At 42.9% G+C, this 14,756-nt stretch overlaps 1 protein-coding gene across 2 annotated transcripts in view; it reads left to right on the top strand.

Annotated features, from left to right (window-relative positions):
- Positions 1-14,756, top strand: part of ATG4A (autophagy related 4A cysteine peptidase) — a 75,385-nt gene that overhangs the window by 50,470 nt on the left and 10,159 nt on the right. For both annotated transcript variants that reach the window (XM_079764918.1, XM_079764917.1), the window contains exons 7-9: positions 13,152-13,231; positions 14,007-14,194; positions 14,316-14,394. In XM_079764918.1, coding sequence (XP_079621044.1) covers positions 13,152-13,231; positions 14,007-14,194; positions 14,316-14,394 — 347 coding nt within the window. The remainder of the gene's footprint in view (positions 1-13,151; positions 13,232-14,006; positions 14,195-14,315; positions 14,395-14,756) is intronic.

Genomic DNA, 14,756 nt, shown 5'->3' on the forward strand with positions numbered 1-14,756 from the left:
GATATTGGCCTGTAATTCTCTTTATTGTGTTGTCTTTATCTGGTTTTGGTATTAGAGTAATGATGGTTTCATAGAATGAGCTTGGAAGTGTTCCTTCCTCTTGAATTTTCTTGAATAGTCTGAGGAGGATAGGTTTTAGTTCTTCCTTGAATGTTTGGTAAAACTGCCCTGTGAAGCCGTCTGGCTCCGTTCGGGCTTTTGTTTGCTGGAAGATTTTTGATGACTGCTTCAAATTCTTCCATAGTTACCAGCTTATTGGGATTTTTAGATTCTTCCTGATTGAGTTTTAGAAGGTTGTGTTTTTCTAGGAATATATCCATTTCCTCCAGGTTGTCTAATTTTTTGGAATAGAGTTGTTCATAATATTTTTAAACAATCCTTTGTATTTATGAGGGGTCTGTTGTTATTTTACCTCTTTCATTTCTGATTTTGATTATTTGGGTCCTTTCTCTTTGCTTCTTGGTGAGCCTGGCTAGAGGTTCATCAATCTTGTTTATCCTTTCAAAGAACCAACTCTTGGTTTCATTGACCTTTTATATTATTTTTTGGTCTCTATGTCATTTATTTCTGCTCTGACCTTTATGATCTCCTTCCTCTGCTCACTGTGGGTTTTTCTTGTTGCCCTCTTTCTAATGTTTTAAGTTGTAGAGTTAGATGATTTACTACCATTTTTTCTTTCTTTTCTTTCTTTCTTTCTTTCTTTCTTTCTTTCTTTCTTTCTTTCTTTCTTTCTTTCTTTCTTTCTTTCTTTCTTTCTTTCTTTCTTCTTCTTTTTTTTTGAGTTAGGCCTATAGAGCTATAAACTTCCCTCTCAGGACTGCTTTCATTGAGTCCCGCAAATTTTGGATTGTTGTGTTTTCATTGTAATTCGTTTCCTAGGTATGTTTCATTTTTTCTTTGATCTCTTTGGTAACCCAATCATTGTTTAATAGCATGCTATTCAGTTTCCAAGTGTTTGTTGTTGTTTTTTTCACTGTAGTTTATTTTTAATATTATGCCATTGTGGGCTGAGAAGATGCTTGATATGATTTCAATCTTCTTGAATTTGGAGAGACTTTGCCTGTGACCTAATATGTGGTCTGTCTTTGAAAATGTCAAATGTGCACTTGAAAAGAACATATATTTCGTGGCTTTGGGGTGAAATGTTCTGATGATGTTAATTAAGTTCATCTGATCTAGTGAGTCATTTAGAATTGCTGTATCTTTGCTGATTTTTTGTCTAGTGGATTTATCTAGTGATGTCAGTGGGATATTGAAGTCTCGTACCATAATTGCATTGTTTTTGATCTCTCTCTTCATATCTTCCAGGAGTTTTTTTTTTTTTTTAAATGTATTTGGGTGCTCCTGCATTGGGTGCATATATGTTTATCAGGGTTATATCTTCTTGTTATAACGATCCATTTAGCATTATGAAGTGGCCTTCCTTATCTCTTGTTATGGCCTTCACTTTGAGGTCTATTTTGTCAGATATAAGTATTGCTACCCCAGGTTTTTTTTTTTTTTTTTCATTTCCATTTGCCTGAAATATATTTTTCCATCCCTTCACTTTCAGTCTGTGTGAGTCCCTTGTTCTGAGGTCTCTTGTACACAGCATATATTTGGGTCATGTTTTTTTATCCATTCAGACACTCTGTGTCTTTTAATTGGAGCATTTAGTTCATGTATGTTTAAAGTTATTATTGATAGGTACTTGTTTGTAGCCATTTTTATTTTTTGTGCCTGTGTTCCTTCTTCCCTTTTTAAAATGTCTTTATTAATTAAGGCATTACATGTGTTCTTATTCCCCCATTAACTCCCCCAACCCCCTCATTCATGCCCTTACTCCCCTGGTGTCTGTGTCCATTGATTAGGCTTATATCCATGCATACAAGCCCTTTGGTTGATCTCTCCCCCTTACCCCCACCCTCCCCTACGTTCCCTTAAGTTTGACATTCTGATCCATGTTTCTTTGTCTCTGGATCTGTTTTTGTTCATCAGTTTATGTTGTTCATTACTTTCCATAAATGAGTGAGATCATGTGATATTTATCGTTCTCTGCCTGGCTTATTTCACTTAGCATAATGATCTCCATGTCCATCCATGCTGTTGCAAATGGTAATAATTCCTTCTTTTTTACTGCAGTGTAGTATTCCGTTGTGTAGATGTACCACAGTTTTAATCCACTCATCTGCTGATGGACACTTAGGCCGTTTCCAAATCTTAGCTATGGTGAATTGTGCTGCTATGAACATAGGGGTGCATATATACTTTCTGATTCGTGTTTCTAGTTTCTTGGGATATATTCCTAGAAGTGGGATGACTGGGTCAAATGGGAGTTCCATTTTTAGTTTTTTGAGGAAACTCTATACTGTTCTTCACAGTGGCTGCACCAGTCTGCATTCCCACCAGAAGTGCACCAGGGTTCCTTTTTGTCCGCATCCTCGCCAGCACTTGTCGTTTGTTGATGTGTTGATGATAGACATTCTGACAGGTGTGAGATGGTACCGCATTGTCATTTTTATTTGCACCTCTCAGATGATTAGTGACTTTGAGCAGGTTTACATATGTCTCTTGCCGTTCCTTCTGTCTTCTTTTGAAAAGTATCTATTTAGGTCCATTGCCTATTTTTTGATTGGGTTTTTTATCTTCCTTTTGTTAAGTTGTATGAGTTCCCTGTAAATGTTGGAGATTAAAGCCTTTATCGGTGATAACATTGGCAAATATGTTTTCCCATGCAGTGGGCTTTCTTGTTGTTTTGTTGATGGTTTCCTTTGCTGTGCAAAAACTTTTTATTTTGATGTAGTCCCATTTGTTTATTTTCTCTTTAGTTTCCATTGCCCAAGGAGCAGTATCAGTGAAGAAATTGCTTCGGCATATGTCTGAAATTTTGCTGTCTGTCAGTTCCTCTAGTATTTTTATGGTTTCCCATCTTATGTTTAAGTCCTTGATCCATTTTGAGTTTATTTTTGTGTATGGTGTAAGTTGGTGGTCTAGTTTCATTTTTTTTGCATGTATCTGTCCAATTTTTTCAACACCATTTATTGAAAAGACTGTCTTGACTCTATTGTATGTTCATGCCTCCTTTGTCAAATATTAATTGAGCCTATTGGTTTGGGTCGATTTCTGGATTCTCTATTCTATTCCATTGATCTATATGTCTGTTCTTGTGCCAGTACCAGGCAGTTTTGAAAATAGTGGCTTTTTAATACAGCTTGATATCTGGTATTGAGATCCCACCTACTTTGTTCTTCTTTCTCAGGATGGCTGCGGTTATTTGGGGTCTTTTTTTTTTCCAGATGAATTTTTGGAAAGTTAGTTCCAGATCTGTGAAATATGCCGTTGGTATTTTAATGGGGAGTGCATTGAATTTATAGATTACTTTGGGTAGTATGGACATTTTGATGATGTTGATTCTACCAATCCATGAACACAGTATATTCTTCCATCTGTTTATGTCTTCCTCTATCTCTTTTTTCAGTGTCCTATAGTTTTCCACATATATGTCTTTTATCTCCTTAGTTAAATTTATTTCTCGGTATCTTAATTTTTTGGTGCATTGGTAAATGGGATTTATTTTTTAGTCTCTCTTTCTGTAAGTTCATTATTAGTGTATAGAAATGCCATAGATTTCTTGGCGTTAATTTTGTATCCTGCTACATTGCCGAATTCATTTATTAAGTCTAATAATTTTTTGATAGAGTCTTAAGGTTTTCTATGTACAGTATCATGTCATCTGCAAATAAGGACAGTTTTACTTCTTGTTATCCAATTTGGATGCCTTTTATTTCTTCTTCTTGTCTGATCTCAATGGCTAGCACTTCCCACACTATGTTGAACAGGAGTGGTGAGAGTGGGCATCCCTGTCTTGTTCCTGTTCTTAGGGGAAATGGTTTTAGTTTTTGTCCATTGAGTATGATGTTAGCTGTGGGTTTGTCATATATGGCTTTTATTATGTTGAGGTATGATCCCTCTATTCCCATTTTGCTGAGGGTTTTTATCAAGAAAGGTTGTTGGATTTTGTCAAATGCTTTTTCTGTATCAATTGATATGATTATGTGATTTTTATCTCTCAATTTGTTTATGTGATGTATCACGTTTATTGATTTGCGAATATTGTACCATCCTTGCATTCCCGGGATAAATCCTACTTGGTCATGGTGTGTGATCTTTCTGATTTACTGCTGGATCCAATTTGCTAGAATTTTGTTGAGGATTTTGGCATCTATGTTCATGAGGGATATTGGCCTGTAATTCTCTTTCATTGTGTTATCTTTATCTGTTTTTGGTATTAGGGTGATGCTGGCTTCATAGAATGAGCTTGGAAGTGTTCCTTCCTCTTGAATTTTCTGGAATAGTCTGAGGAGGATAGGTTTTAGTTCTTCCCTGAATGTTTGGTAAAACTGCCCTGTGAAGCCATCTGGCCCTGGGCTTTTGTTTGCTGGAAGCTTTTTGATGAGTGCTTCAATTTCTTCCATAGTTATCAGCCTATTGAGATTTTTAGAATCTTCCTGAATGAGTTTTGGAAGGTTGTATTTTTCTAGGAATAAGTCCATTTCCCCCAGGTTGTCTAGTTTGTTAGAACTGAGTTTTTCATAGTATTTTTTAACAATGCTTTGTATTTCTGTGGGGTCTGTTGTTATTTCTCCTCTTTCATTTCTGATTTTGTTTATTTGGGTCCTTTCTCTTTGCTTCTTGGTGAGCCTGCTAGAGGTTTGTCAATCTTGTTTATCCTTTCAAAGAACCAGCTCTTGGTTTCATTGATCTTTTTAATTTTTTTGTTCTCTATGTCATTCATTTCTGCTCTGATCTTTATTATTTCCTTCCTTCTGCTCACTGTGGGCTTTTCTTGTTGCTCTCTTTCTAATTCTTTGATTTGTAGAGTTAGATGATTGATTACCATTTTTCTTCTTTTTTTGCAGTAGGCCTGTAGAGCTATAAACTTCCCTCTCAGGACTGCTTTCATTGTGTCCCATAGCATTTGCATTGTTGTGTTTTTATTGTCATTAGTCTCCAGGATGTTTTTAATTTTTTCTTTGATCTCATTGGTAACCCAATCATTGTTTAATAGCATGCTATTCAGCTTTCACGTGTTTGAATTTTTTGGAATGTTTTTATTGTAGTTTATTTTTAATATTATGCCATTGTGGTCTGAGATAATGCTTGATATGATTTCAATCTTCTTGAATTTGGAGAGACTTTGCTTGTGACCCAATATGTGGTCTGTCTTTGAAAATGTCCCATGTGCACTTGAAAAGAACGTATATTCGATGGCTTTGGGGTGAAATGCTCTGAAGATGTCAATTAGGTCCATCTGATCTAGTGAGTCATTTAGAATTTCTGTTTTTCTGCTGATTTTTTTGTCTAGAGGATTTATTCAGTGATGTCAGTGGTGTATTAAAGTCCCCTACTATGATTGTATTGTTGTCGATCTCTCCCTTGATATCTTCTTGGAGTTTTTTTATGCATTTGGGTTGTCCTAAATTGGGCGCATACATGTTTACAAGGGTTATATCCTCTTGTTGTATCAATCCCTTTATTATTATGAAGTGGCCTTCCTTATCTCTTGTTATGGCCTTCACTTTGAGGTCTATTTTGTCAGATATAAGTACTGCTACCCCAGCTTTTTTTTCATTTCCATTTGCCTGAAAGATGTTTTTCCATCCCTTCACTTTCAGTCTGTGTGAATCCGTTTTTCTGAGGTGGGTCTCTTGTAAACAGCATATATATGGGTCATGTTCTTTTATCCATTCAGCCACTCTATGTCTTTTGATTGGAGCATTTAGTCCGTTTACGTTTAAAGCTATTATTGAAAGGTACTTGTTTGTAGCCATTTTTATGTTTTGTGCCTGTGTTCCTTCTTACCTTTTTATTTCTTCTTTTTACGCCAGTCCCTTTAGCATTTCTTGCATTGCTGGCTTGGTAGTGATAAACTCCCTTAGCCTTTTTTTTTTTTTTTTTGTCTGTGAAGTTCCTTATTTCCCCTTCATTTTTGAATGATATCCTTGCTGGATACAGTATTCTTGGATTCAGTCCCTTTCTTTGTATCACTTTGTAAATTTCCTTCCATTCTTTTCTGGCCTGGTATGTTTCTGTTGAGAAATCACTTGATAGTCTAATGGGAGATTCCTTGTACATAACTTTCTGTCTCTCTGTTGCAGCCTTTAAGATTCTCTCTTTGTCCTGAATGTTTGCCATAATAATTATGATGTGTCTTGGTTTGGATCTTTTTTGGTTCGTCTTGTTTAGGACTCTCTGTGCTTGTGTGACTTTTTTCTTCCCCACATCAGGGAAGTTTTCTGACATTATTTCTTCAAATAGGTTTTCTAACCCTTGTTCCTCTTCCTGTCATTCTGGCACCCCTATTATTCGTATGTTGCTTCATTTCATGTTGTACCAAAAGTCCCTTAGGTTCTCCTCCTGTCTTTTAATTTTTTTTCTCCAATTGCTGTTCAGTTTGGGTGTGTTTTGCTTCCCTGTCTTCTAATTCGCTAATTCAGTCCTCTGCTCTCCTAGTCTACTGTTGAAACTTTCCATGGTGTTTTTTACTGCAGCTATATCACTCTTTATTTCTTCTTGATTCTTACATAAGCTGTTGATTTTTTCATCCATCTCATTTATGAACTATATGACCCTTATGCTAAATTCTTTTTCTGACATATTGCATGCCTCCATTTCACTTAGCTGATTTTCTGGTGATTCCTTCTTTTCTTTCCTTTGGGGGTTTCTTTGTCTATCCATTTTTGCTCTCACCAAAAGATCTAGCTGTCGAGTCGTGCAGGGGCTGCACCTTGGGTGGCAGTGGCTCCTATGGTGGTGGCTGCTCCCTGGGTGGTTGTGGCAGCAGCTGCTCCTCAGTTGTCAGCGGCTCCTCTGGCTGATGGTGGCAGGCTGTTCATGCAGCTGGTGCTCCTCAGATGGTTGTGGGCTGCTCACAAGGCTGCTGCTCCTTGGATGGGGGCAGATTGTGTGTGGCTGCTGCTCCTTGGATGGGGGTGGGCAGCTCATGTGACTGCTGCTCCTCGGATTGGGGTGGGCTGCTCATTCGGCTGCTGCTCCTTGGACAGGGCCAGGCTGATCACGGGGCCAGGCTGGTCCTCGGATGCGGGTGGGCTGCATATGGGGGCTGCTGGTCCTTAGATGGGGCGGGCTGTTCGTGAGGCTACTGCTCCTTGGACAGGAGCAGGTTGCTCGCAAGGCTGCTGCTCCTCATTCGTGTGTAGGCTGCTCGTGTGGCTGCAACTCCACAGATGGGGTATAGTTGCTCACGGTGATGCTGCTCCTCGGATAGGGGCGGATTGCTCGCACGGCTTCTGCTCCTCAGATGGGGGTGGGCTCTTTGTGAGACTGGTGTTCCTTGGACAGGGGTTAGCTGCATGCAAGGCTGCTGCTCCTTGGATGGGATGGGGCTGCTTGCAAAGCTGCTGCTGTTCAGATGGGGGTGGGATGATCGTAGGGCTGCTGCTCCTCAGACAGGTGCAGGCTGTGTGGGGCTGCCACTCTTTGGACGTGGGTGGGCTGCACGTGTGGCTGCTGCTACTTGGGTGGGGGTGGGCTGCTCCTCAGATCAGGGCAGGCTGCTCATGGGGCTGCTGCTCCTTGGATGGGTGCCAGTTGTGTGCGGCTGTTTCTCATTGGATGGGTGCAGGCTGCTTGCTCAGCTGCTGCTCCTTGGATGGGGGCAGGCTGCTTGCATGGCTTCTGCTCCTCTGATGGGTACGGGCTGCCTCTGGCTGCTGCTCTTTGGACAGGGGCAGGCTGCTCATGTGGCTGCTGCTCCTCGGATGGGGGTAGGCTGCTACTCCTCAGATGGGGGGTGGGCTACTCACACAGCTGCTGTTCCTTAGATGGGGGCAGGCCATTTGAGGCTGTTGCTCCTGGGCCTGGGGTGGGCTGCTCATGGGGCTGCTGCTCCTTGGATGGAAGCGGGATGCTCATGTGGCTCCTGTTTACATGATTGCAGTGCCCTGGGCTAAAGCATTGGGCCCTTCAGAGAGTAGTGCGCTTTGGAACTCACAGGAGACTGCACCCAGGGTTGCTGGAGTCTCAGTGACCGTGGGACCACAGCTGAGGCAGCAGGTCCCTGGTGGGGGTGGCTGTAGACTCCTGGGTGTTATCTGAGGGCACCCTGGCTGGAGGTGAGGCTGGGCTCCCAGTACCAGCAGCTCTTCCCTTCAAAATGGCAAGGGCTCTGCGGAAGAGCTGGCCGCTCTGGGACTGTTTGCAACGGTAGTAGAGGCTGCCTGGTTAGGCGAGTCTGGTTAGCCTTCCCCGGAAGGTCCTGTGGGATCTAACTGTGCCTCACTCACACACACACACCCACCCACCCACCCCCCCACACACACCCCACATGACCACACACTACTCTTTTTGCTACCTCTCTCCCTCATGCTCTCTCCCTCACTGCCACCTTCTTCCTGCCTCTGTAGTTGCGTCTGAAGTGTTATTGACACATTCGTGGATGGAGTCTCCTCTCTGGGTGTCTGGTTATGTGGCTCGCTCTCTACCACGTTAGCCAAACAGGATAAAATTCACCTCGACAAGACATGACACAAAGGGAGCAAAACATGAATGTATTCATGATACCGATAACCCAATGTAAGTGACCACCAGAGAAAAGAGAATTAGGGGAGAGAGAAGAGCACAAATGATATTGAAGAGAGAAAAAAAAATGGTATGAGAGAAAAGAAAAAGAAGAAAAAGGAAGAAAAAGGGAAAAAAAAAAAAATATATATATATATATATATATGGAGAAAACACCAGAGAACAAACAGATAAACCAAAACATACAAACATCAAATTCCCAGTAAAGAGGGTGGGGGCAGAATCTTTTTTTATCTTTTATTTTATTTTATTGATTTTTTACAGAGAGGAAGGGAGAGGGATAGAGAGTTAGAAACATCGATGAGAGAGAAACATCGATCAGCTGCCTCTTGCACACCCCCCACTGGGGATGTGCCCGCAACCAAGGTACATGCCCTTGACCGGAATCGAACCTGGGACCTTTCAGTCCGCAGGCCGACGCTCTATCCACTGAGCCAAACCGGTTTCGGCGGGGCAGAATCTTATATACAGAAAGTAAGGTTAAGAATTGGATGAATATGCAGAGGACCTCACTTCAGTATAGAGTAAGTAGAAAGAGGATGAGTGGATAAGAAGAAAGAGAAAGAGAAGAAAAAAATAATAAAAATTTTAAAATAATTGATTAAAAATAGGATAAAAAGAAAATAAATTAGAATAATGAAAAAAATAATGTGAAAAGAAATAGAAAATAAAGAAACAAATGAAGAAAGGAAAATAAAGAAAAAAAGAGATAAAATAATAATAAAATAAAATAAAAATGAAAAAGTGAAGTGTCATTCCTTTGGCTGGTTTAAGATCCCACTCTTTTGTACTGTCTGTGGCTTCTCAGTTTCCTGTTGCTGGGACTGAAGGCCTCTCTTTGTGCCAGTCCCTGTGGACTCTCATGGACTATTCAAATTTTTTTGTATCCTTTGTGCCACTCAGTGTGTAGTCTGGGTGTGGCTGTATTGGTTGCCTGGAGACTGGAGGGAGGGGCTATCTCTTCTGGAGAAAATGGCTGCCTTGGTCCCGCATATCTGGTATGACTCAGCGCCAGATTTGTGGCAACCACTCCCAGACCCTCTCCTCACCTCAGCCTCTCCCCAGACTCCACAAGTCTTCACCTCCACCTGCACCTCAGCCATGGGTGAGTGTCCCTATCCAAAAGGTCCTATGAACTAGGTTCAGTGAAGAAAAGCAAAGACCAAAAAGAGGGGAAAGAGCTGCGCCACTGCGAACCCCTCTCCTCCTGGCACGGCACGGCCTGGGCAGCCATCCAGAATGCCCCCTCTGGGATCAGTGTCTCGTGACTGTGGACCCATTCTAGAATCCTCTGCCACCAGCAGTCCTGCAGATGCTATGCCTGTCCCCAGGGACGTGGCCTCGGTGCCGTGAGGTTTCCCTCTGACCCTCTGGGCTCGGAGGTCTCGCACTTCTCTCTAGCCCAGATCCCTGATTTTACCATTCTCCAGGTGTCCTCTGCCCTTCGCGGCTGCGAACTGTCTCACCAGCTGTGTCTACTTTGCCAATTTGGGGTGGATGTTATTCGATTTAGTTGCTCATTCTATCTGCTCTGGGACAAGGATTGGGACACGTCCATCTATTCTGCCACCATTTTGTCTCTCCCACTTTATTCTTTATGCATGTGTTTCTTCTTTGCTTTCTATTTCTATTTTTTTATACCAGTCCCTGTAGTATTTCTTGCATTGCTGGCTTGGTAGTGATAAACCCCCTTATCCTTTTTTTGTTTGTGAAGCTCCTCATTTCCCCTTCAATTTTGAGCGATATCCTTGCTGGATAGAGTATTCTTAGATTCAGTCCCTTGCTTTGCATCACTTTGTATACTCCATTGCATTCTCTTCTGGCCTGATGTGTTTCTGTTGAGAAATCATTTGATAATATAATGAGAGGTACCTTATAGGTAACTCTCTGTGTCTGTCTTGCAGCATTTAAGATTCTCTCTTTGTTGTTAATGTTTGCCATTGTAATTATGATATTTTTTGGTGTGGGTCTTTTTGGGTTCATCTTGTTTGGGACTCTCTGTGACTCTTTTCTTCCCCAAATCAGGGAAGTTTTCTGTCATTATTTCTTCAAATAGGTTTTGTAAACCTTGCTCCTCTCTTGTCCTTCTGACACCCCTATTATATGGAAGTTACATCTTCTTATGTTTTCCCAAAGCTGTCTTGGGCTCTCCTTCTAGGCTTTCTAATTTTTTTTCTCTAATTGCTGTTCAGATTGTGTGTGTGTTTTTTTCTGCCCTGCCTTCTCACTCACTAATTTGGTCCTCCACTTCTGGTCTACTGTTGAAACCTTACATTGTGTTTTTTGTTGTAGCTATATCATTTTTATTTCTTCTTGATTCTTACGTAAGTTGTTGATTTTCTCATCTATCCAGTTTATGAACTGTATGACCCTTACTCTAAATTATTTTTCTGAAATACTGCATGTCTCCATTTCATTTAGTTCCTTTCCTGGCAATTCAGCCTTTCTTTCCTTGGGTTTTTTTTTTTTTTTTTTTGTCTCTCCATTTTTGCTGTCTCTTTCTGGCCCTGGGTACCTTGCTTGGAGTTTGAGAAGTTAAAGACCCTATCAGGGCAATGGTCTGAAAATCATTAGCCCAGTGGCTGGGACTGCCTTGAGTCTCATACCTTTATTGTCTAGGCTCTGAGTTGTATCCCATTCTCCTTCACATCTGGACCCTCAGTTGTCTGCTTCAGATGCTCTGAGTGGTGGAAGCGTGTGCACAGTTTCTCTGGTGTGTGATTCCCAGTGAGGACCCAGAGCCCTCTGGCATGCAATTCACTGTGTGGCCCTGGCATCCATAGCAGGGTGGCACTCTAGGTCCCTCTGGCAGTGCTGTTGCAGCGAGGTCCTCTGGCACCTGGCTGGGCACACCAGTTTGCTCTGGGTCACCCTGACAGCGCTGTTCTGTGGTCTAGAGTGAGGCGTGTGCTGGGTTGCTCTGGGTAACCAGGGGGCGACCCACAGCAACCCAGTGCATGCCTCACTTAGGTCCACAGGGTTGCTCTGGGTCCCACAATCAGAGCTACCCTGTGGACCTAAGTGAGGCATGCACTGGGTTGCTGTGGGTCGCCCCTCCCAGGATGAGGTGAAGTGGGCATGCATTGCCCGGGTCACCCCATCAGGGATGTCCAGGGGGCCGGGATGAAACAGGCACCAGTTGTTCTGGGTCACACAGGTTGCTCTGGGTCACACAGTCCCTGCTCTCCTGTGGCCTGGAGTGGGGCATGCTCTGGGTTGCTATGGGTTGCCCTGGCAGAAGGTCCTGGGGCTTGGGGTTGAGCAGGTGCTGGGTGGCTCTGGGTCAGGCTAACAGCACAGTTCTGGGGTCCGGGGCATGGGTGGGCCACAGGATTACCCTGGCTTGCACTTACTGTGAGGTCTTGGAGCTGGATCTTAGGATGCTGGGTCCCTGCAGGCTGGTGAGGAGGCCTGGTGTGGGAGCTCACTCTGTCAGTGCACGCTCCCTGCAGACCCCTGGGAACCTGCCGGTCAGTACTGCACCACTTACTGCCTGGGCACAGTGGTGGTTCCATGCATGTTATGGCTGGCAGGCGGCATTCTCTAGGCATCTTCTGCCCTTCCTTGACAATTGTCTCCTCAGCTGTGTCTAATTTGTTAATTCAGGGTGGATGTTCTCCGATTTAGTTGCTTTTTCAGCCTGGTCCTAGGAGGAGGTGGACACACTGCTGCCTATTCAGCAACCATTTTCTATTCTCCTCATCATTATTTTTGAGGAAGATAATATGTTAAAATAAGTAAAATAAAAGTATAATAGTAATTAACCTCTTTCTGATAGCTACCATGGTTTGGGAGAGAATGATTTTTCTTTTGTCTAGTGAGACTGGACTTTACCCAGGAATCTCAGAGTAGCCAGGTTAAACTTGTTTTCTTTCAAACTGGCAAGAAGATAAGATAAAGGAGAAATAATCATGGTACTTTTTTTGCTCAGACCTCAGATATGCTCTCAAAGGGGCTTTCTTTCTAATCTCTTGGGTCATGCAACTCAACATGTTCTTTCTCTTTAGCCATGCACCCAGAACCACTTGCAGCACAAATGTTCTTAAACAGCATTCTCACGGCACGTGGGGATGGATATGAGCAATCACCTGTTTCTCTGTCTCTCTTTTTCTCCATCTCTCTGGATTTTCCTGGGTTGTATTCTCTGCATTATCTATCCTCCAAAACAAATATCTGTATATATATATAACAGTTTCCATTTACTGAATAAAGCAATAAATCAGAATATCTTTTATTTAAGGAAAGAAAACAAAACTTATTGGGAGCAGATGCATTGGTAACTCTTCTCTTTAACCCAAGAGGAGTAACATCATCTTGTGAGGTAGACTTTTCCATTTGGTAAAGTAGGGCCTCCTTTTCAAGGTTCAGAAACTGTGACTTTGTGGCATACTCAAGGTCCCTAAACATGGAGTGTTCCAGCGCTCACTTGAAGGATCCAGAGCTAACCTGAACCCCAACCTCTCTGAGGCTCAGTGTTCAGTGACTTCAGGAACACTGGGCATGGATTGTATTGCTTCCTGCTGATATTTCCATCTTCCTCAATTGTGACTTCATTGTATGTTGCTTTGCAGAAAACTTGCTTTATTTGACGAATGGAATTCCTTGGCTGTTTATGTTTCAATGGATAACACAGTGGTAATTGAAGATATCAGTGAGTCCGCGGTCTGTTTACCTTTCTGGGTTGTGGGTGATGAGGTCCTTCCTCACCATTCAGAAATCAGGGGTGAGAGATAGATATATAGATAGATATGCAGGCAGATAGAGGCACAGACAGAGGCAGAGAGACAGATAGACAGACAGACAGACACACACACACACACACACACACACACACTCACACTCACACATGCACACTGACTCTGGCCTGCCCCATCAGGGCAACTGAGCTTAGGGGAGCACAGGACCCTGGGTAATCATCCCCTGCACCCCTTTTTTCTCTTTCCTATCAGCTTTATGAAAGGAAGAAAACAATTAGAGGATCTTTGCTGCTCCTCGGTGCGGTACCAGACCTTTTCTTTGCAGGACACCCCAGTGTGGATAATTAAACCACCAACATGTCTTCTGTGGAGACTGTCTCCTAGTCTAGCCCTGTGCTCCCCATCATGGGGTTAGAGAAACCAAAAGATGCAGTCCCTCTCCCAAAGGCCCTTGCAGACTAGTTGAGAAATGAAATTCTCTCAATGAACCCATGATATCTGACAGGAGGTGAGGGAGTGCTCAATTGCAAGAAGGAAGAGAAGTAAGGGCTGGAAGAGTGGTCTGGGCTTCCTGTGGGAAGTGGGATGAGCTGGGTCCTGGTGGCAGACAGAGGCAAAGGCCTTCTAGGCAGGGGCTGTCATGTGAGGTCTCCCTTAGTTTTGACCTTGGCATACCTTTTAGGGTTGGATACCCCTAATTTACCCAGCTCTCTTGTCTTCTGTTTCTAGAAAAAATGTGCCGCATCCTTCCCTTGAGTACTGATACAGACGGTGGGAGTCCCCCCAACTCTCTGAATGCTTCGAACCACAGTAAGGCCACCTCTGCCTGCTGCCCAGCCTGGAAACCCCTGCTGCTCATTGTGCCCCTCCGCCTGGGCATAAACCAAATCAATCCTGTCTATGTTGATGCATTCAAAGTAAGTCGCTCCTTTTTCCGAGCCCATTGTTGCCTGCTCATCACATCGCCATGTGAGCACAGAGATCCGTGAGCAGCAGTCCACAAGTGAATTGAGAATCTTACATTCTCTTTCCCTCTAGGAGTGTTTTAAGATGCCACAGTCTTTAGGGGCATTAGGAGGAAAACCAAATAACGCCTATTATTTCATAGGATTCTTAGGTAAGAAAAGAGGAATCACAAGTAAGTCATTATGGGCTAAGGGAGGGTGGGCAGAAAGTTTGCATGGGAGACCAGGCAATTCCAATTAGGGGGCTTAGTCCAGCCTGGAGATGCTGTGGTCTCTGGTCAGCTCTTTCTGTCTCTGGCCTGATCTGTGGAGAGTAATACTTCTGTATGCCTGACATAGAGCAGATCCCCCTTGAATGTCTCCACTTCCTTGACTGTTTATAAGATGATTTCACACTGCTTTCCTACGGACCACCTCAAGGTCACAACATTGCTTCAGCTCATCTCTCTCTTTTCTGTGGGGCCCAGGGTGGTAGAGTGTCATTCTTCTGGCCTTGTTGATCTCTGTTTTACTA

The sequence above is a fragment of the Cnephaeus nilssonii genome, assembly GCF_951640355.1.
Source record: "Cnephaeus nilssonii genome assembly, chromosome: X".
Classification (NCBI taxonomy): domain Eukaryota; kingdom Metazoa; phylum Chordata; class Mammalia; order Chiroptera; family Vespertilionidae; genus Cnephaeus; species Cnephaeus nilssonii.